The 27,983-nt window shown below is 43.1% G+C and overlaps 2 protein-coding genes across 6 annotated transcripts; both read right to left on the reverse strand.

Annotated features, from left to right (window-relative positions):
* Window positions 1–234: 234 nt before the first annotated feature.
* Window positions 235–4,822, reverse strand: LOC148343774 (SWI/SNF-related matrix-associated actin-dependent regulator of chromatin subfamily B member 1). Of its 2 annotated transcripts, XM_088288832.1 has the most exons (9): window positions 4,657–4,822; window positions 3,169–3,280; window positions 2,949–3,078; window positions 2,458–2,595; window positions 2,189–2,316; window positions 1,427–1,593; window positions 1,167–1,357; window positions 958–1,089; window positions 235–489 (listed from the first exon to the last, which is right to left on the reverse strand). In XM_088288832.1, exons 1-9 carry the CDS (start codon window positions 4,819–4,821, stop codon window positions 450–452), a joined length of 1,203 nt encoding a protein of 400 aa, XP_088144958.1. In that variant the 5' UTR covers window position 4,822; the 3' UTR covers window positions 235–449. The 2 variants fall into 2 exon arrangements, with proteins under 2 accessions (XP_088144958.1, XP_088144956.1); XM_088288830.1 differs by having other exon boundaries at window positions 2,949–3,280.
* Window positions 4,823–5,356: 534 nt separating this feature from the next.
* Window positions 5,357–27,659, reverse strand: LOC148343775 (ral guanine nucleotide dissociation stimulator-like). Of its 4 annotated transcripts, none has more exons than XM_088288212.1 (18): window positions 26,993–27,659; window positions 15,713–16,017; window positions 15,453–15,527; window positions 14,085–14,278; window positions 13,778–13,902; window positions 13,181–13,396; window positions 12,842–12,945; window positions 12,690–12,774; window positions 11,979–12,056; window positions 11,788–11,874; window positions 11,567–11,599; window positions 11,129–11,250; window positions 10,944–11,039; window positions 10,522–10,747; window positions 10,341–10,415; window positions 9,940–10,212; window positions 9,720–9,834; window positions 5,357–8,982 (listed from the first exon to the last, which is right to left on the reverse strand). In XM_088288212.1, exons 1-18 carry the CDS (start codon window positions 27,011–27,013, stop codon window positions 8,807–8,809), a joined length of 2,406 nt encoding a protein of 801 aa, XP_088144338.1. In that variant the 5' UTR covers window positions 27,014–27,659; the 3' UTR covers window positions 5,357–8,806. The 4 variants fall into 4 exon arrangements, with proteins under 4 accessions (XP_088144338.1, XP_088144320.1, XP_088144329.1 ...); XM_088288194.1 differs by lacking the exon at window positions 26,993–27,659 and adding an exon at window positions 22,389–22,873; XM_088288203.1 differs by lacking the exon at window positions 26,993–27,659 and adding an exon at window positions 20,211–20,487.
* Between the last annotated feature and the right edge of the window lie 324 nt (window positions 27,660–27,983).

Consider the following 27,983-nt stretch of genomic DNA (forward strand, 5'->3'; position numbering starts at 1 on the left):
ACCTACATTTGTAACCCTAACCTTAGTTTTTAACCCTAATTTTAAACCCTTACTGTAGTTTGGAATCTAACCATAGTTTGAAACCCTAATGCTGCTTTTAAGCCATAACCTTACTTTAAAATCTTAACCCTAGTTTGAAACCCTAATCCTAGTCATTTTCAGTGGACAGCCAGTGTCAAAATGGCCACACCCAGAGAGTGAAGTGTATACAAGAAAAATAAGGAAGCATTGTTGAGGGTTTTTTTTGGGTTTATTTTGTAAGAATCATTCAAATGTACAAAAAGACAACAAATACAACATAAATATATTATCTGACTTCTTGTCCTGTGTGCGTGTGCGGATGAGAGGAAAAGGGTAAAAAGGTGAGCGACTAAGCCCACGTCACACAGAAGGCGGCGCTCATGACGGTGGTGATGAAGATGGCGTTGATGATGAAGCAGCATGTTGTTCTACCAGGCTGGCGCCGTGTTGGCCAGTCGCCTCATTCGCCTGAAAGCAAACAAAAAAAATAAATCAAAAATGTGGTGGCGCCTTAACCTATTTGGTGGCATTCACGGCAACACTTTCAACATCTCTGCTGTTTTTTTTTTCACTTGTAAATTTTCCAATTAATTGAAAATGTAAACATTTACTTTTTTTTTAATTTACATTTTTTTAATTTTAGATTTTCTATTGTTGTATTAAACAAGAAAAATTAAACACTTTGTGCAGTTACTTTGGTAAATGGCTATTTTTTGGGGAACTTGATACTATTCATAAGCGTTCACTTAATGTAAATTCACATATTTTGTAAATTCACACAATACTTTTTCTCCATGTAGATCTATTTGTAAACGCATACCTTCTGTATAATTTCAAATTAGAACTTTTTGCATACTTTTCTTTTCCCAATCTGTTTTCACTTTTCTATTTCTCTACACTTCGAATAACCCTCCCCGGTCACGTGTCGACGCCCACCTGGTGTTTCTGTCCTGGTCCCGGATCTTCTTCTCCATCTCGGCATCCGTTAGCGTCTCCAGCAGGGGGCACCACTGGTCGGCGTCGCCTGTGTTCCTGATGGCGATCTCCACTGTGGGGAGCGGGTTCTCACTGCACCGACAAAGGGGACAAAATTCAGGTGACGAAAAGGCCAAAGGTCGAGCCAAAGGGGGCGTGCGCGTGCTTACCTGAAGGCGTACGTCCTCTGGTGCCAGCTGAGTTGCCCCCTGATGCTGTACGCGATGGTGGTGACAAACTCGCCTCCGAGGCCGAGCTCGGAACACAATTTGAGTGCAAACTTCTCCGGGGAGTTGTCCCTCTCTGACATGTCCCACTCAAACTGGTCCACCAGCGAGATGTTGCCCACATGGATGTTGAGCTGAGGGGAGGCGGCCGTTACGCAGCGAAAGACGTCGAATGACAAACAGCGGTGGGCCGACGGGGTTACCTTGATGATGACCCTCTGGTCCGTCTGCTCGTCCAGAATGCTGTCGGTGGGGTACGACTCCATCTGCTGGCGGATGGCGGAAGCGATGGCGGGCACGAAGGCCAACGGGTTGAGGTCCAGGTCGTCGCACAAGATCTCCGAAAACATCTCGGGCGTCATCAGCTTCTCTGCAAAGCGCCACGCCGACAAATTCCACTTTTAGGACGCCAAGGCATTCTAAACATGGCTCAAAATCTGCATTTTTTAAAAGCCCAACCCTAACACACACCCTAAACTCACAGTTGAAACAATAACCCGATCTTGAGACCCTAATTGACATCCCTAACCTTGATGTGAAACCCTACCATACAATCCGAACTCATGCCTCAAACCCTAATTTGAAACTCTAAGATTTTTCGCCAACGCCAAACTTCTGTTTAACAACACAAGCCAGGTTTGAGATGCCCAAAAACCTAAATTTGTCTTGGGTTAATTTGAAATTTTAAGGTCATCTTTAAAAGCCTAATTCTTGTTTAGAAGCCTAACCTGGTTTGATAGCCTAATTTGAAATCCTAACCTTAGTTTTAAACTTTGAAACGCAAACTCTTGTCTAAAACTTTGACCCATCTTGAAAGCCCACTTTGAAGTTCTAACTCAGTCTTGAAACTCTGATTCCAACAGAGATTTAAAGCCTACTTTGAAACTTTGAACGCCTAACCCTTGCTTAATGGTGTCAAAAGTGTTGTGTGTGTTTGGCTGCATGCATGCGTGCGAGCGACGTGCCGTTCATGTTCCAAGTGAAGGCGTCTCGGAGCTTCTGGCCCTCGATCTCCATGTCCAGGCGGATTGGCACCAGCACTTCTGACTGCGTGGCATTCTCGTGGATCACTGCCGGGTCGTGGTCATCAAAGCTGAACCACGCACACACATGCATTAATGCACGCGCACATGTTAGCGTGGAAGCATTAACATGCAAGCCCATCAAGACACACGTATGCATTAACACGCACGCACGCACGTACACGCACACACACACACTGCTAGTGCCTGACCAGAGCGGGAACGTTCTCTTTTTGTCTCGTCCCAGACGGCTGCGGTTGATGGTGGTGGAGCAGGGTACGGCGTCAAGGTGGTGGGAGCTGTTGGGCAGCGTGGGCACCCACTGGCTGTTCCTCTTGGCCTTTTGTTCCCTGCAAAGACGATCGTTTTACACAAACACACACGCCACAAACATTGGTCATCATGCGGCCCACATGTATTGCTGAGCTCCTGGGGCGCTGCATTTCCGCATTCGGCCACACGACGGCGCGCTTGCTCTCCAAATAAATGTTTGCAGGCGAGTAGAAAACTTCCATCCTCAGCAAGGAAACAAGTAAATAAATAAAAGAAACTGCTTATCAAAAACAAAAAGGTGAAGGTAGCCATAACTTGAAACCCTACCGATGGCTTGAAACCCACATTTGGAATCTGGAAAATCTTGCCTTGAAACCCTAAACCAAAGTCAAAAACCTTGAAATGTTCCTCCGGGTGGTGGATGGCGTACCTGAGGTAGGCGGGCGGTTCAGTGCTGATGGAAACTGCTTTGTATTTGTCGTCGTTGCCGTCCAGGATCTCCTCCACCTCACAGGCCTTGAGCAGCGTCACGCTGGTGGCCAGCTGCGTGTAGCCGTGATCTGAAAGACGGCAGACGGCCGGCGAGGCCTTGTGATTGGCTGGCGGCGAGACTGATGCCCCGCCCACCCAACTTTCACCCTCATACTGACCGTGCGATGACTCCACAATCTTCTTGCGCTCCTCCACCGACGCCAACTTCCTCCACAGGGACGGATAGCGTTTGTACAGCGAACCGCGGAACATCCGCAGGTAGTTGCCCACCTGGACACATCGCGTTAATTAAAAGTTAACTTCATCTACAAACTTAACCAGTCTTGTTTAAAACTCAAACTGTGTCTTAAGACCTTACTTTGAAACATTAACACTTGATTGAAACTCGGTCTGCACGATATACAATACAACTTTGTTCATATAGAAATTGGAAAAGCATGCGACATGCTTGTAGTACATAGCGTTGTTAATATTATTGCGATCTTTAACATGTGCCTAAAGAAATTAGGGCTGCACCATATATAAAAAAAAATTACCAATATCACGATAATGGCAATAATTTTATTTGATGGCAATAATGCAATATGCATATCGCAAAGACATTTTGAATTCGACCAGTCAAATTCTTCATGCAACAGTTGGAGATTATCTAGGGGAATAACAATTATTCAGATAAGACCACATGGAGCTTGCTTATCCTGACGCATGCAAAAAAAAAAATACTTCTTTCATTAGTTAATAAAAATGTCATTTCTTTAGGTACATGTTAAATAGAGCAATACTATAAATTCCGTCAAAATCCAAATGCAGCTTTGTAATACGCATATTGCATGGGCCATTATTGATATTTTTTTAATATAACGTGCAGCCCTACTTGAAACACTCTTTTGATAATCTAAGGCAATCTTGAAACCCTACTTTTAAATGCTCCTGATTATTTGAAGCCATAATGCAAGCTTGAAACACTAACCTTTGCTTTCTAATCTACTTTGAGACTCAACCCCGTGTCTAAAACCCTAAAGCAACCCGAAGTCCTAATAGGTTTCAAACCCGAACCATGGCTTTTACTTTAAAACCCTAACCCTTGTTTTAAGACCCTAACCTGGCACAATAATCGTGTCTTGAAAAGCTAACCCTCGTCTCAAACCCTGACCCTGGTTTAAAAACTATAACACAAGTTTAAAAAAAAACATTACACACTTGAAACCATAGCTTTAAGATCTGAAACTGACTGTAACCGAGAACTCGGGATTGACATCCTAACTTGAAGCCCTAACCCAGGCTAGACTCCTAAAACCTTTTACGCAGGCTGGCGAAGCCTCTAAATACAAATAAGCTGCGGAAGTTCCAACTTTAGCATGCTAACTCAATCAAACCAACACATGCTCGTCCAAAACAAACGAGTGGAAGCCCTAAACAAGACGTGAACATGTTACGTAAAACAGCAGTACTATAACAGCCGAATACAAGTGTCGTTATTTGTAGAAATACTGCCCATGCGGCGGGGTCTTTTTTTAATATTGATGCTCCCAACTTCGCTTAGCAACCTTAGCATGCAAGCTAACAACCGGCAAGAAGTTGACAATGAAAAATAAAAACTTGCGACGAAGAGCGAGCGGAAATAGTTTAAATGTAGACACACCGACCTCCGAGCCGATCATGTAAAAGTCCCCATCGTCTTCCAGCTGGAATTTGACTGGTTTTTGCCCAAATGTCTTGCTAAGCGCCATACTGGAATGAAATGGAATAACAATAGCGGGTTGAACGCACGAATGCGCAAGCGCAAAACTAGGTGGACACTTCCGTCGCATCGTGATGACGACAAATAGCAAATTCTACAAATCTTTGTGTTTGCGCTTCACAATAGCTGGAGCTGTAACAAAACGCTTTACAGAATGTTGTAAATCAAATTGATGGACATGGGACGTTTGCATATAAATGTTTAAGAGCTAAATGTAAGCATACACAAGTTTTTATGATTCTAATAAGTTGTAATAAATACACACGCCAATAATATGTAAATTATTGCGCCATAAAATAACTTAATCGCGTAGCAAAGGCGCATATACGATTTGATAAAATCTCAATTAAATAGTGAGCAATACACGCGGTAATTCCGCATAAATTATAGCGCTATTGAGTGGCGTTTATTTAACCGATAACAGTACCTACATTACAGACTACTATTCAAATTTTCGTGCTAATACTGTTCTCGCACCATTTTCACTTTAAATATCAAAATTACACTGCATTGCTTTTTCAAATTGCAATACATTTGTTAATAGGGTTGTGTTCAAACTCTAGAGCATCCAAAGCATAAAGACAAATATACAGTACACACTAAGATCTTTTATAAACGGTATGTTTATTCATATGTACATTAATATATTAATCTATAACCAAGAGAGGAGGGAATGTACAATGCGAAAAAAAAACGGTATATACAAATCAATAAATAAACAGTGGGGACATATTTTGCATTCTACATTGTTTTGTGAGTGTCGTTGGGAAGGGAAAAGTAATAAAGGAAGTGACTTAGAAAAGTTTCTCAGTCTTTTAGTTCAAATTGGGGTGGGGGGGCATCCGAACACAGCGGAAGGCAACAAACATCAGTACAACACAATCGCACACACACGCTCAAAGCACCACTGGTAAATTAGGTCAACGCGCCAACACAGAGAAATACACAATTTGCCTTTTCATGTCAAACACGCGCGCATAAAGACCTGTAGTTGTAATTTTGGAATTGAAGGATGCCTCAATGGGAAAAGCATGGCATTCCTGTAGTGCGGAAAAAAAGAAAAATGTACTTCATCCTGCTGCTTGTGTTAAACTAACTGGGAGCTGTTTGTCCATGCGTGAAAAAAAATGTAATAAAAATATTTTTTTTAAAATCCGGAAAAAACACAGCAAGTTCGTTCAATCGCTTTTCGCAAAAGTAAAAAAAAAAAAGTGACACTTGATATGAAATGTCATGTCAAGTGACGCTAATATGTCAAGTCATTCCGATGTCTTGTCATGAGCATATGTTAAGATGTTAAGTATGTCTGTGGTGCAACATGTCAAGCGATCTGTCATGTATTGCGGGAAAACATTTCAAGCGTTGTGTCATGTCAAGTAAAATGAGATCACACGTCATGTCATGAGATGGCGTAACATATCAAGAGACACGTTAAGTGACATGACATGTGAAGAGTCCTGTCAACATCATGAGATGGTCGGAGTGTCCAGTGTGGTCAACCGATGTTAAATGACGTGATAAGTCTTGGGACATATCAAGTTTCATGTCAAGCGTCCTCAAGTGTCATCTTACGTGTTTTGACACATTAAGTCAAGTAACAAGTTAAGTGGTTAAGACACTTAAAGACACGTGTAAACTGTCATGTCGTGTTGTCCCGTGAAGTGACTCATCAAACGACATGTGGCGTGTCTTGTCATGATGTCATTTCCGCATCGTGTCTTAGGGCGCCAAGATTCTCGATTCTGCAGGTGTGTAAAACGTTTTCAGCTTTTCATTCAGGACAGAGAAGTTACACAAGTTTGTAAAATCACAACTTTGTTAAAAAATAAGAACATTTAAAAAAAAAAAAAAAAAAAATCAAAAAGGTTTGTTCCCAGCGCAAAAGGCAGATCACTTGATTGGCAACTTGTCCCCGCTCGCCACATCCACCAGGACACTTTTTGTTGTTGTTGTTCACAGTGCTCGACATGAAGCTCACAGTGATCCCATCACCATTTCGACTTCAAGCGGGTCGCAGTAAATGGGCAAAGAAAATAAAGACAAAATATGGCGGCAGTGGCAACAGGCAAACGTTTCGTTTTGTGGCAGTGACGACAGACAAAATAACCATTTTCTCGCCGGCGCTTTTCCAACACTTCCCATCATGCTTTGCAGCCAGCATCAGTCACAAATCAAATTTCAAAGTGGTTCTTTGTGAGGAGTTCGAATGACTCAACCGCATCGCTTCCTCAAGTGCTGAAGCATCCCCCCCCCCGCCAAGACTTACATTTCATCATTTCAAAAAGTAAACTTCAACATTCAGCGCTCAGCAGAAATGACTACACGTCAACAGGTAAAAAGAGCCAAATTCTTTCTAGAAAAAACTGTAGAACAAAGTTTTATCTTAATAATCAAGTTTTTGGAGAGGGAATATAGTGTAAAATACAATTTCATATGGCTAAAATTCCATTTAGGGGGAAAAAAATATTTTTCAACCATCAACCCAAAAATTCCCCCAAATTTGATTCAATTTGTAATGTTATGAAAAGAAAGTTGCAATTAAGAAAACAAGTCAGGTGCTTTATTTTAGGGAGAGAAAAAAAGAAAAAAACAACAGGCTTGCATTTTTGGGAATGAAGTTGTTATCTAATTAAAGCCTAAATTCAAGTTTATTTGGACGGTGTAGTAATTGTACAAGAAAGAATTTGTAATTTTCTGAACAAAAAGTCTCTAATCTTAAAAGATTTTTTTTCAAGAGAAAACAAGATTACGGTTGAAATGTTAAGGGGGAAAAAAAAGTAACGTTCTTAAGATTTTCAAGTGCCATATTTTTAAGAATCAAGTCAGATTTTGGGGGAGTAAAGAAAAATCTGATTTTACAACCATAATTTTATTCCCCAAGAAAAATTCAGTCTAACAAGATTAAAGTTGAAATTTCGAGTGGGAAAACTCAAAGTAATGAATCTAAAAGTGGTCAATAAGAGGTGCATAGATCATTCATGTACCAGGAAATATGTCCTCGCCTGGTTTACAACTTGATTTCCACAGTATTTTTTAAAATTATTATGTACGTGATACGGAATGATTATGACGTACTATGTTTGCTTTTCACAAAGGTCCTAAAACTCATTTGGAGAGAGATCATCTTCAAAATGTGGGAAATTATTTGAATATTATGAACACCTGCCTTGTCGTCATTTATGCCAAGCACTGAGCCTTTCTTCTCTTCATAAGTGCAAAGTCATTAGTTTAAAAAAAAACACACACAATTATCGCAACAACACTTGCCGAGGCCTGCTAGTGGTCAACAATTCAAAAAACATCATTGAATTGTTCAAAGTTTCCAATCACAATGGCGGGTACCGACCGCTCGAATATCAGGCATCGAAGATCAGCAGAACCGCGACCTTCCAAGCAAAAAAAAAAAAAAAAAAAACACACAGCACAACTGTTATATATACACATGTTGCCGTCAAGCGTCATTTAACTCATGGTCTGTTTGGCCGTCCGTCAAAACTGTGGGCATCTGGAAAATCCGGATGCAACCTATGGGATGTCGGTTTGACCATCTGTCAAAGCTGCGGGCACTTGGAACATCTGGATCCTGCCCACGGACGGGACAACGTCTGTCTGACCAAGTGCCAACACGACGGGCATCCAAAACATCGCCAGGATGCTGTAAATAAAAAAATCCATCAGGTACATCCGGATCCTGCTCACGTGACAACTTCTGTTGTCAACACAATGACTGTTCGGAACATCCAGCTCCGACCCACGGGACAACGTCATTTTAACCATGTGTCACCACTCTGGGTCAGAATGCTTAAGAAAAAAAAATAATAATCCAAAATGCGACTGCATCCTAGCCACGAGACAACGTCCGTTATGTCAACACAGGGCCAGGATGCTGTAAAAAATAAAAATAAAAAAAAATCCAAAGTGTGGCCGTTTTCCTGGCTGCCTGATGTAAACAAGGAGGTGACCTGGCCCACAAACTCAGGTCCCGGGCTTCCAGAGGCCAAACTAAGTGCTGGGGCACTCCCGGTGGCGCTCTGTCGCTCCTCCCTCTCCCACCTTCAGAAAATGCCTTTAGCGATCTTCAGTCCTTTCTGCTTCATGCGGGGCAGCGTGGAGCTGGCCACGGTCTTGGCGCGCACCGGCCGTGCCGGCCCGCGCTTCTTCAGCACAAAGTCGTAGTTGGCGCTGGAGTTCATGGCGTAGAAGACGTTGGCGTTGTCTGGGATGCGAAGCTCTGAACAGAAATAGACGGGATAAAGTCAGAAAATTGTCGCAAGAGACAGAAGCTGTGTTGTCTGTCACAAAGTTGTTTGGAGAGTTGGAAAGGTTGTTCTTGTCAAATTGTAAGGTCGTTGAGATGATAATTAGGACAGATGTCAAGGTAGTTATAATAGCATTATTAGCATTTGTCATTACAGTTGGTTTCAATTTTGTTTGGGCTTTTATTTAGTTTCTTTTAAATTAAGTTAATTTTAGAGCAGGTTTGCTAGCTATTAGTTTTAATTAAAAAAAAACCTAGTTTTATGTTTTAGTATTCATTTGAGTTTTTTTAAGATAGCATGGATGAGGTATTTGACGAGTGCAAGATAAAAAAAAAAAGCAAAAGAAAAGGGCACACGTTTTGTTGAATAAAGTAAACTACAATTCTCTCGCCAATGTTTGAACTTCCTTCTTCTGCACAGCAATACCGAAATAAATATATATGTAATGAACCCTGAAAACTCATGTCTGCTAATCGGTGACAAAAACGAAAAGGGCAGACATTTTTGCTCTAATTAGTTAGTTTGGTACTTGTAAACTTTAGACGTAGTTTCAGTTAGTTTTTTTTTAATTAATTTTATTCTGTTCTTGAAAATGTTTTTTCAATTTCAGTTTTTGCCATGTTGTTAGTTTTTGTTCACTCATTATTAATAAGAGTGCAAGGCAGTTGTCAAGGTATTTGTGATGATGGTCGACCATATAGAGCAGTACCTTTGTCTTCTGAGATCTTCTGCACCAGCTCATAGTCTTCAGTTTTCTCCCTTTCCAGATTGTGTTTGATCATCGCCTTGCGGATGACGGCCGGCGTCTTGTCCTGACTGGTCACCTGTGCCAAAGGAAAAACATCAAACACATGGTCGTCAAAAAGAGATAAATACAAATCATTAAAAGGATGTAAATATTTTCTAGGTTGTTCAGGTTGTCCATTTACCAGGATGCTCTTGTACATGTTTCCGTTCTCCACATCGAGGCTGACGCGTATGATGCAGCAGTCGTCCACCTGTTGGTTGTAGAGCGGCAGCGACAGCGTGGAGTAGTTGGACACGGCCGACACCGAGCGCTTGTGCGAGCGCGACGCCGACAGCGAGAGCGCCGCGGACGACGACACGGACGACGACGACGCCGTGCTGGAGCCCGACGCCGAGCCCGAGCTGGAGCCCGTGCCCGACGTGTCCAGAGACGACAGCGACGTGCACTCCCAGAACTGCAGCGCGCATCGTTGACATTACAAACAGGAAGAAAGAGCTCAATGTGATGCATGCCGCATGTTAAATGGAATTCTTTTATGAAATGTGACAAATGATATCAGATTGAGGGGAAAGTGAGCAGTACCGTTGAGGTTGTGTCTGCAGCCGAAGCTTCTCTTCCCAGCGCTGAAACAGAAAGTTTCGCCGAAGGCGTGGACGTCTAAATCCAAACACAAACTATTATCAGAAGGAGTCTAATTGGGGGGGGGAAATGTCAAGGGTGCCATTTAGTGCTGCAAAAGATTTCAAGGCTCGCCCGCGCTCACCTTCCTCTCGTGTCCCTCGGGCGAGTCCGAGAGGAAGCTGGCGTTGACGTCCTCCAGGTCGGAGCCGCTGGAGCTGACGGAGGTGACGCTGAGGGCGTCGCCACTGTCGCCGCCGCTGCCTTGGTACGGTCGGAAGTGGGCGTGGTCAAAAGACTTGGAGTGGGAACCCACGGCGCAGACGGTTCCGGCCGCCGAGCAGCCCGAGGAACCCTCGGCCAACTGACGACTGCACGCACAAGAAGCGCAACATCAGGACTCACGATTCACCAGAAAGAGATTAGAACTTTGGCTTTCAACCCTTGGCCTTGTTGGAAATCCTGACCCTAATTACAAAACCCCAAAGAGTTGACAAACAACCACGTCTTTATCAACCTCCCCGTATGCGTAAACAATCCGATGCTAAGCTAACAGCGCTAACTCACTCGCTCCATCGTTTCATGATGCCTCCGTTCTTCTTGGCTCGCAGCGTGTTGCTGGCCGACTCAGAGAGCGGCTCAATGTCGCACGAAAGCTGGTAGCTGCGGCACAAGAAGAGAAGGGAGAGAGTCAACGACGCTCCGGCCGGCCGGCTGCTTGAACGCAAAGACCACCAACGGCGACCGATTACCTCTCGGCCTCGCTCAGCTTCTCGGTGGAGGCGAACCACTCGCGGAAGTGCGCGTCCTGCGTGAAGCTGTAGTTGTTGGACGCAAGCTGCAAAAGTTTGATCTGCGCGATCACCTCAAACTCCTAAAAACGTGGGGTGAAAAAAAAAAAAAAAAAAAACACTTCAGAAAAGTTACATCACATAATCACATAAACATGCCACCAGGTGAAAAATGCAAAAAGAAATAAACCACAACAATACAAACATGCAAATCCATGTTAAAAAAAAAAAAACAGAACTGTTTTTTACGTCAAAACCGTGTAAAAAAAAAAAAAAAAAAATACCACGTAAACGTAAAATACACACCAATATAACATAACCATGTTAAGAGAAAAAAAGCATAAACACATCATGCTAAACTAAACGAAGCTAAGATAAGTTAACAAGAACTGGACGTACCTTTCGCCTCTTCTCAAAGTTGATCAGACCACCCTGGAAGACCAAAGCAAAAATCTTTCACAAATGATTATCAAAGAAATGACATTTTTTTTAGACTGCCATGTCTGCAGTGTTTGTTGTGCTCATGAGAATGCATTTGATGACATCATATTTTGCACTATTCCACAGAAAATAACTGCGTAAAACATCCGCTTTACAGATGCCATGCTGGAAAAACTGACCTCGGTGTAGTCCTTCATGGCCGTGTCCATCATGACCAGGTCGGTCAGGAAGGTACCCAGGTAAGGAATGGTGCCCTGCATCACTCCCTGAACACACCACACACACATAAACCCAACACAATTTTAGTGACTGGAAGCGCTCGTTTGTAGTCTTGCCAACTTGCCACTAGATGGTGCTGTGCAGTACTGACCAGGTCTCTCTGCTGTTGGTGTCTCCTCTGAGCTCGTTTGGGATTCATCTCCAAAGTAGCAAACTTGGACGTTCCCTCCTGAGGGGCCACAACAACAACACAAAAATGTATCATTCCGCATAGTCGACAGACCGCAGTTGATTATGTCTTTCTTCATCTTTGCTTTTCATTCTATTCTATGTCATCCTTTTACGTAGTGCCCTCTAGTGTTCAGATTGAGACAAAACATAACTGCAATGCCTTGTTAAAGGCTACATTTGAGTAAAATGTGATGCAAGACGAACAAAAACATGCAGTTGAATGTTAAAGACCCCATGACATCAAAATGTCATGTTTTTGTATATGCATAACATAGGTGAAAATGTTATAGTAACATGGTTTAGATTTATCATCCATGCAGTTTAGAAGAACCTGTTTTGATTTGAAGTGAGCCAGCCACACACAAGTGTTAGTGCTCATTCTAGATCTGAAAGAAAATGTGCCACCGTGTTAGCTCATAGTCATGCAACAGGCACGTAAGCCTCAATGCATCAGGAGGCCAGCGGCGGCTGATAGGGCTGGCCGACGCCCCAGGGTGGCCCTTATCTACGCTCGTCAGACGGGTCCTCCAACATGTCACGTTGACGTCACAGGGGTTTCCCATCACACACAAACTACATACAGCAAGCGTGTTCAAGCCTGGGCCGGCGGCCAAGCCGGCGCCCGTCTCACCTTCACCAGCAGCTCGCGGCTGAGCGAGTAGTTGTTGTCATCTGAGAAGATCTCGGAAAGCTCGCGGAAGGTGCGGAAACTCTCCCTGCGGATACAAAAAGCGGTTGAAAGCGTGTACTCGGACCGAAGGGTGACACATTTTGAGGACGGACCGAGAGACTTCCTCCCAGGTCCTCTTCAGGCGGTGGACGGCATTGCACTGCAGGGCAGAGAGGATGGCTCGCAAGGAAGAGAAGTTCTTCAAGATACGACACTCCTGAAGGCAACAAAAACAAACAAAACACTTCAAACTTGGAGCCGGGGTTAGGGATTATGGCCTAGTTAGGGTCTCAAATGAGGAATGGGGCTTTAAAGTTTTTCAATTAAGGGCTTGAAGTCTGGGTTTGCAAACATGGGTCAGGGCTTCAAGTTTGTTTTAGGGTTACGGTTTCAAGCCTGTGGGAGCGGTTTTAAGCAAGGCTCGGCCTGGGATTGTGTTTTTGCGTACTGACCCGGGCCACGTCGATCCACCTCTCCAGAAGTCGGGCCCTCTGGTTGTGCTTGAGCGCGGCGTTGCTGAGGCTGGTGCTGATCACGCAGTTGGTGACCGAGTTGAACTGAGCCACCGTCGCGCGGATGGTGGGCGCCAGGTGCTCTTTGCCTTTCTTGTCGCGCTGGGACCAGATGCCCCCCAGGCAGTGGTACGGGACCACCTTCTTGAACAGGTCCTGCACACAAATTCAAACACTTTAATCGTAAAATATTACGACCTGAGATTGGAAAAATACGGCTTTATTCTCATAGATATTATATATATATATATTCCACAAAATGTTTTTTTTTTTTTTTAATATGGATTTTACGACAAACGTTTGTCCTATGGTACTGAGGTTTACATGCGGGAGGTATATTCAATTGACGTTAGGTTTTTGATCCTGGAAAAAACAATTCTCCCTGATCCCCAAAACGTTTTGAGAAAGCATTCTTAGCTACTGTTTTGCTTTCAGTTATTCTTACGCTGTAGGTTATTGTTCTTTTTTCAGTTATTGTGATGCTTCCAGTTCTTCCATTTCACGCATGATTGTTATTCACGACGTCGTTATGCTCACCGCGTCCATGAGCGTGAACTGCTCGGCCACCATGATGGGGTCAAAGGACAGGAAGCTGAAGGTGGGCAGCTCGTCCTCAAAGCCGCTCTCTTCCTGCGTGGCGAACGGGCAGCCCAAGTGCTCGCCTAACAAGATGAAGACGTCACGTGGGGATTTCAAGAGTCACGGTTTCAAACCAAGTCTAACTTTCTTAGCTTTTCAATTACGAGTCTTCAAACTTCAACTGAATGAGAACACAACAATATGTCATAAGACGCGCGCTGACTGAATTCCCCCTAGCTCACCTCTGGCAATCCCGCTTTCTTACCGTCGGTTTCGGGTTCGCATTGCTGCCGTCTGTGGAAATGTGCCAGCAGGTTCCGGGCACGACGCTCCAGGTCAGAACCGGGGAAGTGAAGGCGGAGGTACGACATAAGCTGGTGGAGGCAGTCGTAGCCAGGAGGAGTCCAGAAGTCCTCAGAGTACTGGTCCAGCCACGCACCCAAGATGGACGACACCGTGCTACACAACGTAGCGCCACATGTTCATACGTTAGCATCGTGCATGCTATTTTTACGCTAGGTGACAACATGGTCTCAAATCAATTTGCAGGCGGTCCTCAAGTTACGTGGAACTCGACCTACGACATTTCGACTTAATGACGCCCGAGTCTCGTCTGCCATTTCAGTTCTGCGGGCAAATGCAACACAGATCAGATTTTATGCCCGTATGCCAGCTGTATCCTTTTTTTTTTTTTTTTTATGAAGGTCTCAACTGCTTAATTCCGCTTTTTTTTTTTTAATCTGACCTGCGTCGCTTTTATATGAGGTCCTAGATCAGATTTTTTTGCAACGCGACCGTAGTCTAAATTGCCAGGTCGCATATATCCAACCGAAACGTCATGATGCGCTCCACGCAGGCGGGGACGCTGACTGCTGAGGAAGGAAATTGACTGTTTGCTTATCGGGAACCTGCAAAGTTGTTTTGAATAACACTAGTGGCTTCATATTCAACTTGAATTTTTCTGCGCTTGTGGGTGACTTTGGAGAGAGATTTAGGGGGTCGTAAAGCTAAAATTCCGATCAACGCAGAAATTCGAGTTACGTCACCAACGTAGGAAACTGAACTCGTTCGTAACCCGAGAACTGCCTGTATACAAGAAAGATCATCCCAAAGAAAAACACTAAAAAGCGTAGCTATGCTATGCTAAAAGGCGAAAATGTTAGTTTCTCTTTCAACCGTTCGACAGATTAGACGGTTCAAAATTAATTTTGAGAATTCACAAGTAAGACCAAAAGGCTAAATGCAAGCAGGGGTACCCATGCTAAAATGTTAGCGTCTCTTTCATATTCAACTTAAACACTCTTGGACAATTTCTTGGGGCCTCCCTGAGAGTTTACAGTGGATTTAATATATGTCAAGCTAAAATGGGCCTTGTTGAGTTTAAAAACAAAAGAGTAACCGCTAGCTAAATGCTAGCAAGAACTGCAATGCTGACATGTTTCATGCGTACCATTTCAACTATTTGTCAATGTTTCTGTGGTCTCTGTGGGAGTTTGGAACACATGTGACATATTTCCATACTTAGCTTGACATTTAACGCTAGCAAGACTAATGAAAACTGTCGGTGTCCTGATATTTCTAAAACAACAAACAACAACAAAAAAACAAGGGTCAACGACGTGCGCCGCCTCACTTTCTGAGCTCAGTGCAGTCATCTTGGCAGACGCGATGCGCCGTCGCCGCTGGAACATTCTGAAGCCTGGCGTACCTGAACAGGAATAGACGCGCATATTTTAAGACAAAAACATCAACTGCTAAGAAATATTCTGTGAGGTTTCAATTGTGGGGTAGCGTTTTACACAAAGATTAGGTCTTTTTAGCAAAAGGGATTGAAGCCAAAGGTAAGATTTCAAATGTGGGGAAATGAGGTGGTGTTAAGGGATCGGGCAATACCTGTTGAGCAGAAGGTCGAGCACCTGCTTGGCGGTGGCAAAGGATCGGTAAGTGCAGAGGAAGATGGTGACGTAGGTGGAGTCTTTGCCCTTGAAGGCCGTGACCATGTACTCCACCAGCCTCTCCAGGGTACCCGCCTTGATGGTTCGCACCTTGCACGTCTCGTACAGGCTGAGGGCGGCGTCCGTCTCCACGCCAAGCCAGCGTTGCCCCTTGCTGGACGAGTGGTGCAGCTGCACCTTACGCAGCGTGATGGTGAAGATGGCGTCGTCCTCCACTTCCTCGCCGATCTCCTGCGTCGAGCTCTTAAACGGCAAACACACCATTTTTTTTTTTTTTTTTTTTAAACAGCACGTGCAGGGAAGGGACAAAGGTCACATCTAAATTTTCCTGGTCTGATGGACCAATTTTTATGGAAACTGCGTGAAGTTGATATTTATTATCTATTTACAATCAATAGCAAAAGCCCCTTTCACACAGGCAAAGAAAGTCAGACAACAGCTCAGTCAAAGATACATTTTCAAAAGTTTGAATCTCCTGCTGGCAAAAAATGAAGAAAAAAAAAAAAAAGTATTTCAGATGAGCTAGAAAAGCGTACGTTGAAAAGGGTACCTGATAAAATATATTCAAAATCGGGCAGTAAACGGTTCGATTCCAGTTGACAAGTATAAACATCCACAATTTAAAAAATGTCCTGTACAACATTGACTTTCTCCCATAAAAAATGCTAATGAAAAGTAAAAATAAAACAAGAATTTCCCCAAAAATTACAAATATACTTTTTTTGTTTAAATTCAAACATTTCCACTTTGCGCAGACGGTATTGTTCATCAATTTGAATATCTTTTTTTTAAAGATTCATATAGCGAGACATCGACACTCAAATGTTTGTGTTAAATGTTTATATGCATTATCAGCCACATATTAATAACTAATAATTTGCCTTTATTGTTAATGTGGGTAGCAGTCAACCGAATGTGAAGCAACTGAATGAAAGATATTTTGTATGTGGGATATTGCAACCCAAAAAAATCAGCAAAAACAAATGATTTAATTTATGAAATGAAATTGAGCAACTAATTCCATTCAGGACAGAAGCTTAATCTCCAAGTAACTACAATCTAAACCAGAAAAAAAAAAAAAACGTCCCAAAAAGCTCTTCATGAGAGAGCAAATGAGCCGCCGGCGTTCTTTTGCCTTGTGTTTCAATTTTTACGCTTTGCCCAAAAAAGTGTTTATGAATAAAAATGACTTTATTTTTACTTTATGTACTGTAGCTAATTTCTATTGCATTACTGTGCTTTGAAATGTTTTTAACTCTTGTTTGTAAATGCTTTTAAATGTGTGAAGTACATTGGCTGACATACCTTGTTTACGGAATGTGCTCCATAAATAAAGCTGCCTTGCTTAGTAACTATACCATAATAAAATAATAATGCATCTGCTTTTACATTGCATGCCGAAAAAGGTGTATAAATACAAATATTTCAATGTTTGTAATTATAACATATTCACTGCCAGCCCAGGTAAAATTAATGTACTTTTTGGCTTCTATACCCGTCAATGGCTGTGAATGAGTTTAATTACTGCTCATTTTTTAAATGTATTTGTAAAATTAGTGTTGCAAGCTTTGTAATTTTCAGAGCACTTAAAGACGCATGTGAATAATATTAATACATTTTAATAATGTTATTCATATTATTTAACATTGAAATTTTAACGTTTGCACCCTTTAAGCTGTTTTGCGTGACAGTATCTACTCCGACATCGTTAGAAAGTGTTCCTAATTAAGTGTCCTCTGAGGGGTCTACGGATCGGTATGAAGCCCCCTCCCGCCCCTTCAGCACCCCCCAGCCCCCCAGCGCTGGGCCTCACCTCCGGCAGAGGCAGGTCCGGGTCCAGGTGCGTGAAGCTGTGCAGCACCACCGGGCCGCGGCTGTCGGACACTTCCAACTTGACCCCGTCCCACACGTCACGCGCCCGCCGCGACGAATCGAACATCTCGGCCGAGCCTAGCTCGACATCGCCTCCGAAGCGTACCATGGGAGACCAACGGAGGCCGGGAGAGAGAGCTACAGTCACCGCGGAGGAAGCGACATTTCGGCGGCGGTGTTCGCTCGCTGCGTCCGCTTCGAAGCGACCAACAGGCGGATGTTTTCTTCGATAGACGACCACGACAACGGAGGTGTTTTTGGTGATGATGATGATGAGTTTATGGGAATCGTGACTCAGACGGGGACTTTACTAAGCCACGCCCACAAATGCGCGATGCCTTCGAGGTCGTCGGAAGTATTCAAACTAAAGCTATTTGCGCTAAAGTTGCCTGGCAACAAAATACGGATTCTACTGTCAAATTGATTGTTGCTTATATTAAATAGTTACACGTTTGCACCAGTCCCCCCCCCAATGGCCAAAGACAAGAAAGCTATTTTAGGCATTTATATCTGTAAACATTTAAAAACATAACCTCATTTAGTTGAACATGATGGAATAGAGTCTCCAAAAAAATAATATTCTCGTATTAAAAATGTTTTTACTACGTACTTTAAACTGAACGGATTTACAATAATTTCTATAATTTTTAACATTTCTATACCGCCTTCATGAATGGTTACTTTCGAGGTAAAATAAAAATATCAGCAATTTCAGATACTGTTATGGGAACTAAAGAAGAAGATTGAAGTGAAAACAAACAAACAAAAACATTTAAATGTTCAAAAAGTGCCTATTTTTGACAGGCACTAGCAAATGATATAATCCACAAATTTCCCGAGTGTCCCTGAAGTTAACATCGCTACTTGGTGTCTAGGGAAACAATAGATGTGTTTTGGTTGCTGGGGTTCACTATGGCACCACACACATATAGACACACGCACGCAGGCACACGTACACGCACACGCATGCAAGCGCGCACTCGCATGAGAAAGTAAAGACAGCATTTCTTTAATAATGTTGTGTGCCACTGGCCCCAAGTGGCCAACGTGTTCTGTTTATTTTTAGTGGGTGTCCAGTATTACATAACATTTCTTTTCTTCCCAGAATGTGGAAGATCAGATGTGTTGGAGAGTAGAAGAAAAGTCGGGGAAACATCTGGGAAACAGCCAGGGATAAAGAAAATATGTTCTCCAACTCGGTGGGGGGAGTTAAAAAAAATTGTGGCGACAACCGTGGAACGGTAAATGGAACCAACTGTCACATAAGAAGGTGGCGCTTAGGTCCATGTTCTGGATGTCCATTTCACTAAAATTAATGACCTACTAATTTTGTATAATTAGTTGCCTGTTCTAGATGGAGAAAAGGTTGGATTGTTATGAAATTAATATAGTTCATTTCATTTTCAAGCAAAAAAATGTCTCTTTTCAAAAGATAAAGATGTTTTTATTTTGGGGAAAAAATATAATTTAATCCATGGGGGAAAATGCCTCATCCCCACAACATAGGATGTTATTCTTGTTATAATTGGCTTAATTAAAACAAACAAAAAAAAACCCACTGTGCTCTGTCTTAGTTTTTCTAGACAGGAGCCGTGTTCGTCAATTTCTTATTTTGACTTGCAAGAAAGTATTTGCGATACGGGCATTGAGGCAACAGATATTTGAAAACAACTAGTGGAAACAACACATGCAGACAGAAAATAATACTCATCGGCACATGATCTTGAATGAATGACAATTACCACGGCTGTAACCGTCTCCATGTACCTTATAGCTATACGATACTGCCCCAAAGTGGCCATGGAGCACACAGCAGAGGGAATCGAACAATGGCCATTTAGGAAACTGAATTTAGAGAATCTGCAAAACCTGTTGAATTCTTCATATTTTGTGTCATCCCAATGTGAGATTTGAGATGTGAATATTTTGAGTCGCTTGCGTGGTCACGGAATGAATTAGACTTGATCTCAAGACACTTCGAAAAAAATAAATAAATACAAAAATAAACTGCAGTGGGCACCCGAAACAGACGGTTCACCTATTCGCTAAATCTTTTAAAATATTTAGTTTGCATTTATTTTGGGGGGGTTGCAACCACTTTTTTTCATGATATTATTATTGGTGGCATATCCCCACTCATTCTAGTATCGTTGGGGTTAAAACAAGATGAATATTTTTCCCCAATGTATTTATCATGGTCATCAATTATTCGCAGATACAGTCCATATAATGTTGACGGTGTAATACTGTGACCAACGGACTAAAACGAGCCATGAAAAAGAGGACAGAAAGTGTCCAAATGATACAGTCAGGTTGAACCACAACATGTGTGCGCTAAACCAGGTTGCGAAAGACAAACTAAAACCGATCAATAGGACATCCAGTAGGAGAACAACACAATTTTGTTCATGATGTTGTTATACGTGACCACTGACTTGTTTGTACACAAATTTGACAGCTAACAGTGTGAAAAGTGGGGGACCCGCATCCCCCTTGCCTTTTTTGTCCTTTGTTATGATCAAGCATGTGGACGTCTCCCCGCGTTTTACCAAAGCGAGCCCAACCTGTGTTCGAGTCCCGTCAAAGTCTCCCGCCTCCCAGCAGCCTTCCGATCGGACCAGCAGTCCACAAGTCCAGTGGCTCCAGCTCCCCATCTCCAAAACCCCGAAGGAGGTCCGCAAGACACCTGCTGCTGCTGCTGCGCCCCCTTAAAAGTGGGGCAAAACCCCTGGCGGACGCCCTGGCTCTCGCCGCATGTTTGCTTTTGCAGCTGTGTCAACAAGCGCAGGAACAACACTGGGAAAAAATTAACTTGTGGAGACTTGAAAGAAGCCCGGCCCGGATGAAGCCCGTTAGCTAACGACCAAGACGACACACAGGACGAGAAACGAAAGCGAGGCGTGAACAAAAAGGTGTGGGGAGGTCCCAAAAGAACTGGAAGATTGATTACACACACACACACGCACACACACGCACACACACGTGCACGCCCACGCACACACACCTAAGGGCGCACTCACACTTGGCAAATGTGAGTGTGCAAGGAAGAGGCGTCACACAATTATCCTAATGCAATGGCTCTTTGCAGCTGATTCAGGATAACCACCACCTTGCACAAGAGAAATTACACAAGCACGAGAAATAGAAACGTGACTGTGAAGTCGCTGGAATTTTTGGAAAAAATATGGAAGAAGAAATATGCCTCTAAAATCCTCCTTAAACACGCAAAAAAAAAAAAATAATAATAATAATTGAGTGCTGAAGTGCATGACCTATTCAGCTGCTTTTCTCATCAATATTCTTACATTTGCACAAGTTAAATGAAGTTTTTAGGGCAAGTGTCTGCGTTTGAAAAGCGGCTGACGCCTGACTTTTGGCCTGTACGAGCAACTGGTTCACGGTACAAAACACAACCACTATTTTTTTGGGCCTAAAATATTAATTTAAGTTGGAGAAGCTTTAAAATGTTAATGACTAACATATACGGCAACAATGTACAGAAGCGTGGCACTGCCAATGTGGAGTAAACATTTTGGACTAGCAAATACGTTCCAACGTATTTGCCATTGCAACCCTTTTGAGTTCACCTAATATTTCAACCCCAAAAATATTTTAAAAAATAGATAAATAAATTTCTCCGGAACCCATTGTCCGAGTTTCACAATTGTTGTACTCAGGTTGAAGTGGCCTTTCCAACCAGACTCAGAATTCTGAGGTTTGGGTTTGACATTTTGACAGACAGCTATGCCGATTCCAATAACCGATTAATCGGCCAATTAATTTTAAGACGATATCCTGAATACAGTAAGCTACCTTCTTTTCTTTTTTTTTGTCACCTAAAACTTACAACGACAAATATATGAATTAGGACCGCCCACTGCTTCGAAATCCGACTTGGACCTGACCATCGCAAAACATGACAGTTGGCCACTAACCCACTCGCTCAATAAACACTTCACAAAATTCCACCAAACAAGTTTGGCGTAAAAGACAATTCAGTAAGTCTTAAATTACATGACAACAATAGCGCCGGAAGAAATGGAAATAAACAAAAACTCTGCAGCGTGGACAACGAACGCTACAACGCGTCTTCACGTTTGACAACATGCTCGCACAAGAGTGGCAAAGGCGCGACCAGACACGTACAAATCATGCACACACACACAAACACACACACCTACACGTACACAACCCTGACTTGAATGCTTATTGAGGCCTTACTTTAAAACCCTAACTATGTCTGAAAATATTCAAAACCTCAACTCAGGCATGAAACCTGATTTAAAACCCTAATTTGAAACTTTTTCAGAACTTTCAAACACTAAACCAAGGTTGAAGACCTGATTTGAAATCCAATTATCGATTTTCAACCCAGCAATAAAATCCTAACCTAAACTTTGAAAGCCTAACTCCGTCTTGAAAGATTATTTGTAATCCGAATTTGAAGATTGCAAAATCTTGTTTTGAGAAACCAATTTGAAATCCTAACTGTGAATTCAAACCCTAAATTGAAGCCCAAACCCTGTTTTGACATCTCATCTCATTTGACACCAACCCTAATCCTAGTTTGAAACCATAACACCAGTTTAAAAAACCCTGATTCAAAACCTCAATCCATGTCTTGAACACCTCAAGGAAAAGTGCTAGAAATCAAATGTACTTAGTTATCTGAAAGCCTCATTGAACGAATTGGAAGCTCCGGCAACACACGCATATAAACATAGTGGCAGTGGCGCCCTCACCAGGTGGTCCACAAGATATATGGGCAGGTGTAACGTGCCCATCATGGTGGCGGGCTGCTGCGCCAACGCTCGCGGCACGTTAAAGCTCTCCTCCATGTTGTTGGTGCATCAACCGCACCCTGGGCGCGCTCGCTCTGCTAGTCCTGGTCCACTAGTCCCAGGATGCTCTTCGGGTGCCGCTCGACCACATGTTGCCGTCATGCAGCAGCACGGGCTGTTTTCATGTCCACACTGATGGATTGTGGAGGGTCTGGGGAGGGGCGGGGCGCTGCAGCTCTGCCACTCCCCCCTCTTTCTCCATCTTCCTTCCTTCCATTTCCTTTTTCTCCCTCCTTCCCATTTCTGTCCTCCTTCTCTCCAGTTGGCTTTTTCTTTCTCAAGTCTCCCTCTCTTGAATGCACTCTCGCTCCCTCTTTTCTTTCCTCCTGGCTCCATCCATCTCTCCAACTCCTTGTTCCTTCTTCACTCCCTCAATCCCTACCTCCTACTCATTCATTCCTTCCCTCTTTCATTTCCTCGCTTTGTCACTCCCCCACCCCCTCTCTCTGTTTGCCTCCTCATCTCTTTCTCTCTTCCTCATTCCCTCAATACTGTCCTCTCTCCCTCTCCTTTTTCTTTCCCTCTCCCACCTTTATGCCTTCCTTATATGTCCATCCATCTTTCCTCCTGGCAATCCTCCTTCTCAATCTTGTCCTCTCCTCCATCTCACTCTCTCTCCTTCCTTCTCCCCTCTTTCACCCCCCAACCCTGTCCTCCCTTGCTTTCATCACTCCTTTTCTTCCCTCCTTTATCAATGCCTCTTGCTTCTCCTTCTCTATTTGTCTGTCTCCGTCAATTTCGCTCTCTATCTTCCCCTCTCTTCTTCTTCTTCTCTCTCTCCCGTGCTCTCTCTGTCATTCCTTTAATCCATTCTTCTCTTCCCTCTTTTGAAGTTCCCCTAATTTTTCCTTCCTTCCGCCATCTCTCCTCCGTTCTTTCCTTACTCCCTTCTCTCACACCTTCAATACCTTCCTCCCTCACTCTTTTCCTTCGTCACTCCCTCTCTATTCCCACCTCTCTTTACTCGCCCCCTCGGTCTATCCTTTCTTCTCTCTCCCACTTGACTCTATTACATCCATCAGTCTCATTCACTCTTGTTCCTCCCTCTCTCCATTTTTGTTCCTTCCCACTCACACCCTAACTCTCTATTTCACTCTCACCCTCCTTTCCTTTCCTCCTTACTGCATCCTTCTCTCCACTGCTCTCACTCTCTCTCCTTCTCTATGCCTTCATATTGCTCTCTCTCTCTTGCTCACTATCACTCCCTTGATCTCTTTTCTCTCAGTCTCTCTCACGGCCACCTGCCGGAATGTTGCGCTCTCTCATTAAAAGTGTCTCCTCTGTTGCCATGGCGCCTCACCGCCAGTCAATCAAACGTGGCTGCGTCGCGTCGTAGTCTGCTTCCTGTTTACACAAAGTCGCCTGCAGGTAACTGACGCACTGTAATCTCTGCTTCGATCAGATCAAAATCATTAGGGCCTTGAACATTCTGGAGTGTTGTGCAATTGTAAGAAAAAGTTAGGAAGCCAATTTTTGGGTGTTTTTGTTTTGAGGCAACCATGCTGTTGTAATTTGGCATTTTCCCCACGTTGCTGCAGTGCAGGAAGTGAGAGTGAAAGCTGCCCTTTGTATGGCCAAACAATCAAACTGATTTATGCTCTGTCTCACACCTCCTGCTGCTTCACTCTATGCAGCACGTCGCACAATTACGGTTTCAAAGTATGGTTTCAAGCCAAGGTTAGGGTTTTAAGTGAGGGTTTCAATGTAGGGTTTAAGGTTTCAAAGCCCGTTTTTTAAGGGGCTTGGATTTCAAATGTTATTTTCAAACCTTGGATAAGGTTTCAAGTCAGGGTTAGGGCTTTAACACACTGATTGGTGTGTAGGTGTTTTGAATGTTTTTAAGAAATGAAATTAGGTTATTAAGGCTGCTTTAGAGTTTGTGAGTAAGTGTTAATGTTTCCAAGTATGGCTTCATGGCTTTATGTTTTAAATCAGGGTAAGGATTTGTTGTTAGGGTTTCAAATTCGGGTTTCACACCAGCCTCAGGCTTTCAAAGTAGGGTTTGAAGCCAGGATTAAGGTTTCAAGTCAGGATATTAAATTGGGGGTTCAAGCCACAGTCGGGATTTTAAATCAGGGTTTCAAATTTGGGTTTTAAACCTCGGTTAGGGTTTGAAGTCTGAGTTGAAGTTTCAAAGTAGGGTTTTAAGTATCCTTCAGAAAATTCCGGTCCCCATGGCAACATGTGCCCCGGTGTGTGTGTGTGTTTTTTTTTTTTTTATAAAGCACTTTTCCAACTGGTCTGATCAGTGTGATTGGTCGCCACCTCGCCCGCCCTTTACTTTTATTGGCACTGGACGCCGGCGGTGGGCGGCCATGTTTGACGCCAGCGCGTGGGAACAAAGTGGCCATTGAGCTACCATTCATGTGCTAATGACGCTAGCCGCGTTGGGGAGAATGTCCCGCACATGAATGCTGTTGCCATGGCAACGACCAGCCGCTGTAACCACTTCCAGCAGACTCACTGACATTGCAAATATTAATGCAACTTTTACACCAATCACAAAAGCCCAGTTTAGCGCAAGTGAAGTCTACCTAGCAACATGTGACTTCCTTTTAATTCAGGGATTTTTGTTGTTATTGTTGTGGTTGACCTGCTTCTTGTTTTTTTGTTTTATTCACATATTAACATCCTGAGCATTACAATTAAATTATTGAAAAAAAAAAAATAATAATAATAATAATATATATATATATAAAATTTTCTACTTATTTTTGTCATTGTAACAAGAAAAATGCCCAAAAAAATTACAAAATGTGACAATTCTAGGGAACTGTAACAAAATTTAAGAGTCTACATAAAAAATATTTATATTGAACAGTATTGGTAGTTTATATTTATTCATAATGTGACTTTGTAAAGTTAACTGTAGCCAGAATTACTCCACTAAGAGAAGTAACACATTAAAATTGTCGTTACTGTAAAAACGGATGTTTTCAATTAACAACAATACTTTCATCACAGGTTGTGAGTATCTATTGTGAACTGGAACACATTTTGTCATGACTTTCTGCAATTCTCTTTACCGCAGCCGCCATCAGCAGTTCCAATTGAGCTAAATTCTGCCCAGCAACAAGTGACCAGTCAATGTGCGATGCAACCATGAAAAATCCCCCTTTCACGGTGGCCATCAAAGTCGCTATTTTGATGACTTTTGCATCAATCACGACTCTGTGTGAACAGTACCAACACAGAATTGGGTGTTGGCCAGCACATTTTCAGATTTCTGAGCTACTAATAGAGGAGGGGATGAAAGTTGTAATATTGGAAGGCTGGGCTTGAGGTTTGAAGATGAACATCATACACTACTTTTTCTCCTCCCTATTGTGCTGGGAGCAAAGGTCACATTTAAACTATTTTACACATCACACCAAAAGCTGGCTCATCTAATTATCTGATTGATGGAATGCAGTGTTGCTGTGTGAAAGTGAGCACAGTTGTGATTACATCCTGCCTGCCTTCAGCGTAAAAGGGACATACTAATAAAAGCTGCCTTACTTCTCTGATGCACTAATTTTGTGGGAAATCTTCATGAAAGGGAATACAATTCACAGGATTTCCAAAAGTTGTCTTTTTAAATGGTACCACCATGTGTTGGGGTGAGTGGCACAGTGGCCGACAGGTTAGCACAATGAGCACACAGTGTAGAGGTTGTGGGATTCGATTCCGGCTCTGGCCTTCCTGTGTGGAGTTTGCATGTTCTCTCCGTGGGTTTTCTCCGGGTACTCCCAAAACATGCATAGTAGGTTGATTGAACACTCTAAATTGTTCCTAGGTGTGAGTGTGAACACGAATGGTTGTCTTTGTGTGTCCTGCGACTGGCTGTCAACCAGTTCAGGGTGTACCCCGATTACTACCCGAAGACAGCTGTAATAGGCTTCAGCACCCCCGGGACCCTTCTGAGGAGAAGCGCAACAGATAATGGATGGATAAATGTGTTGGGGTAATTAATCGCTAGTTTCTGTATGAATGCAAAGAGTAGAAATATTGGACCTCCAGTCAGATGCAGCCTTTTTCAGTATCTCTGTAAGAAAGATGTTACTACTGGAAACACTATACCCTGTAGTAAATAAGCTCTGGTTTCTGCATGCAAAAACAAAGACTAAAAAAATTCCAGATCTACTGTTAAAACTATTTTTTTGGTTGTCTATGTGAAAATGGGTACTCGCTGGGTACTGTGTGAAAGACAAAGGCGGATCAATTTTTGCTTAGTGCGGCTATTTTGCAGCATCTCTGTGTGAAAGGGGTTTTTAATTGACATTAAAATTTTCTGTAGTCAGGGATTACTGGGTGTTGTGTGAAAAAAAAACAACACACCCAGCTCTACTTTTACGACAATTTGCAGAATCTCTGCATGAAATTAATCAAAATTCTGATTCGGCAAAGATAACGTAGTGGGGAAAAACACTCAGCGTTCACAAGTGATGCTAATTAGCTGCATGCAAATGAGCTCCGTGTCCAGGTGTGCTTTTGGGGACAAAATGTCCCATCTTTTCACAGCTTACCTGTTTTTCCAGCATGATCATTCTCTCGCTGTCATGACCTTCATGAGCGTGTTGAGGTGCACCTTCGTCGGCCAGTCAGTCAGTAGCTTCAGTCGGTTAGCATCCTCAACGAGAGAAAGAAAAAAATAACGAATGGGGGGGTAAACGAGCTAACTAGCTTAGCCGTGATGCTAATCGACAGCTACGGTGTTTAAATGTCCTCATCGTCGCCAGCATGGGTCCACATGGCGGGGGGAGAAAAAGCGCCGAGAGTTAAAAAAAAAACATCCAGTCGTGGAGCTAAAATGATAGCTTAGCGTTAGCCGACTAAAGAGTGAGCGATGGTGTTTATTTGTCTCCTCCCGCTGTCATCCGAAAACAACACCACAACGGCGGCGGTGGGGAGAAGATGTCCTCCAGCTTCGGTTCGCCACACCAAACCTCCATCATTATCATCGCCGTCGTTGTCATCTTCCCCGCTGACGAGGAGTCACTCCGGCTGGATGCGCCGATGCCACCACGACCCTGGATGCTTTAATGGATGCTGGGGAAGGCGGAGGCGAATCACTGCTTTCGTGACTAGCGGTCCGCCGTGACGACGCTCGTGAACGCTTCACACGTAGCAAGAGCGCGTACAATGTGGAAGTCATTAGAAAATCCGAAGGGGCAGTGAACGCGCAGCAGTTAACCTGGCTACTGTGTTTCTTTGTATGGTGGAGAGGGTGTTTATTTACGACAGAGAGTTCCGGACAGTTTGCATTTTCTCCTATCACAAGCATGACCTTTTATTTACTGAATTATAAAGGGAATTACGCTATATGCATGCATATTCGGCGGACTCCTGCTATAATTGCAATAAAATCTTTTAACACGGAAAATGATTTAATAAGCAGGTATATTCCATTAAAAAAATACATTTAAATAAATCAGTGAGTGTTTATTTACACAACTACACAAAGTTCTATCTTATGGCATTTCCTCGAATAGTGATCACACTCAACTACAGAGTACT

The sequence above is a fragment of the Idiotropiscis lumnitzeri genome, chromosome 1, assembly GCF_059441095.1.
Source record: "Idiotropiscis lumnitzeri isolate Australia: NSW breed Sydney's pygmy pipehorse chromosome 1, RoL_Ilum_1.0, whole genome shotgun sequence".
Classification (NCBI taxonomy): domain Eukaryota; kingdom Metazoa; phylum Chordata; class Actinopteri; order Syngnathiformes; family Syngnathidae; genus Idiotropiscis; species Idiotropiscis lumnitzeri.

Excerpts from the sequence above, each read along its gene's own strand:
- LOC148343774 (XM_088288830.1), bottom strand. The coding sequence starts at position 4,821 with ATGCGACGGAAGTGTCCACCTAGTTTTGCGCTTGCGCATTCGTGCGTT. Across the intron at positions 2,596-2,948 it reads GAACCGCCCGCCTACCTCAG|GGAACAAAAGGCCAAGAGGA; the intron begins GTACGCCATCCA and ends TCGTCTTTGCAG. Across the intron at positions 490-957 it reads GACCAGGACAGAAACACCAG|GCGAATGAGGCGACTGGCCA; the intron begins GTGGGCGTCGAC and ends GTTTGCTTTCAG.
- LOC148343775 (XM_088288188.1), bottom strand. The coding sequence starts at position 17,755 with ATGGTACGCTTCGGAGGCGATGTCGAGCTAGGCTCGGCCGAGATGTTC. Across the intron at positions 12,775-12,841 it reads ACCTGGGAGGAAGTCTCTCG|GGAGAGTTTCCGCACCTTCC; the intron begins GTCCGTCCTCAA and ends TTGTATCCGCAG. Across the intron at positions 8,983-9,719 it reads GAAGATCTCAGAAGACAAAG|AGCTTCGCATCCCAGACAAC; the intron begins GTACTGCTCTAT and ends ATTTCTGTTCAG.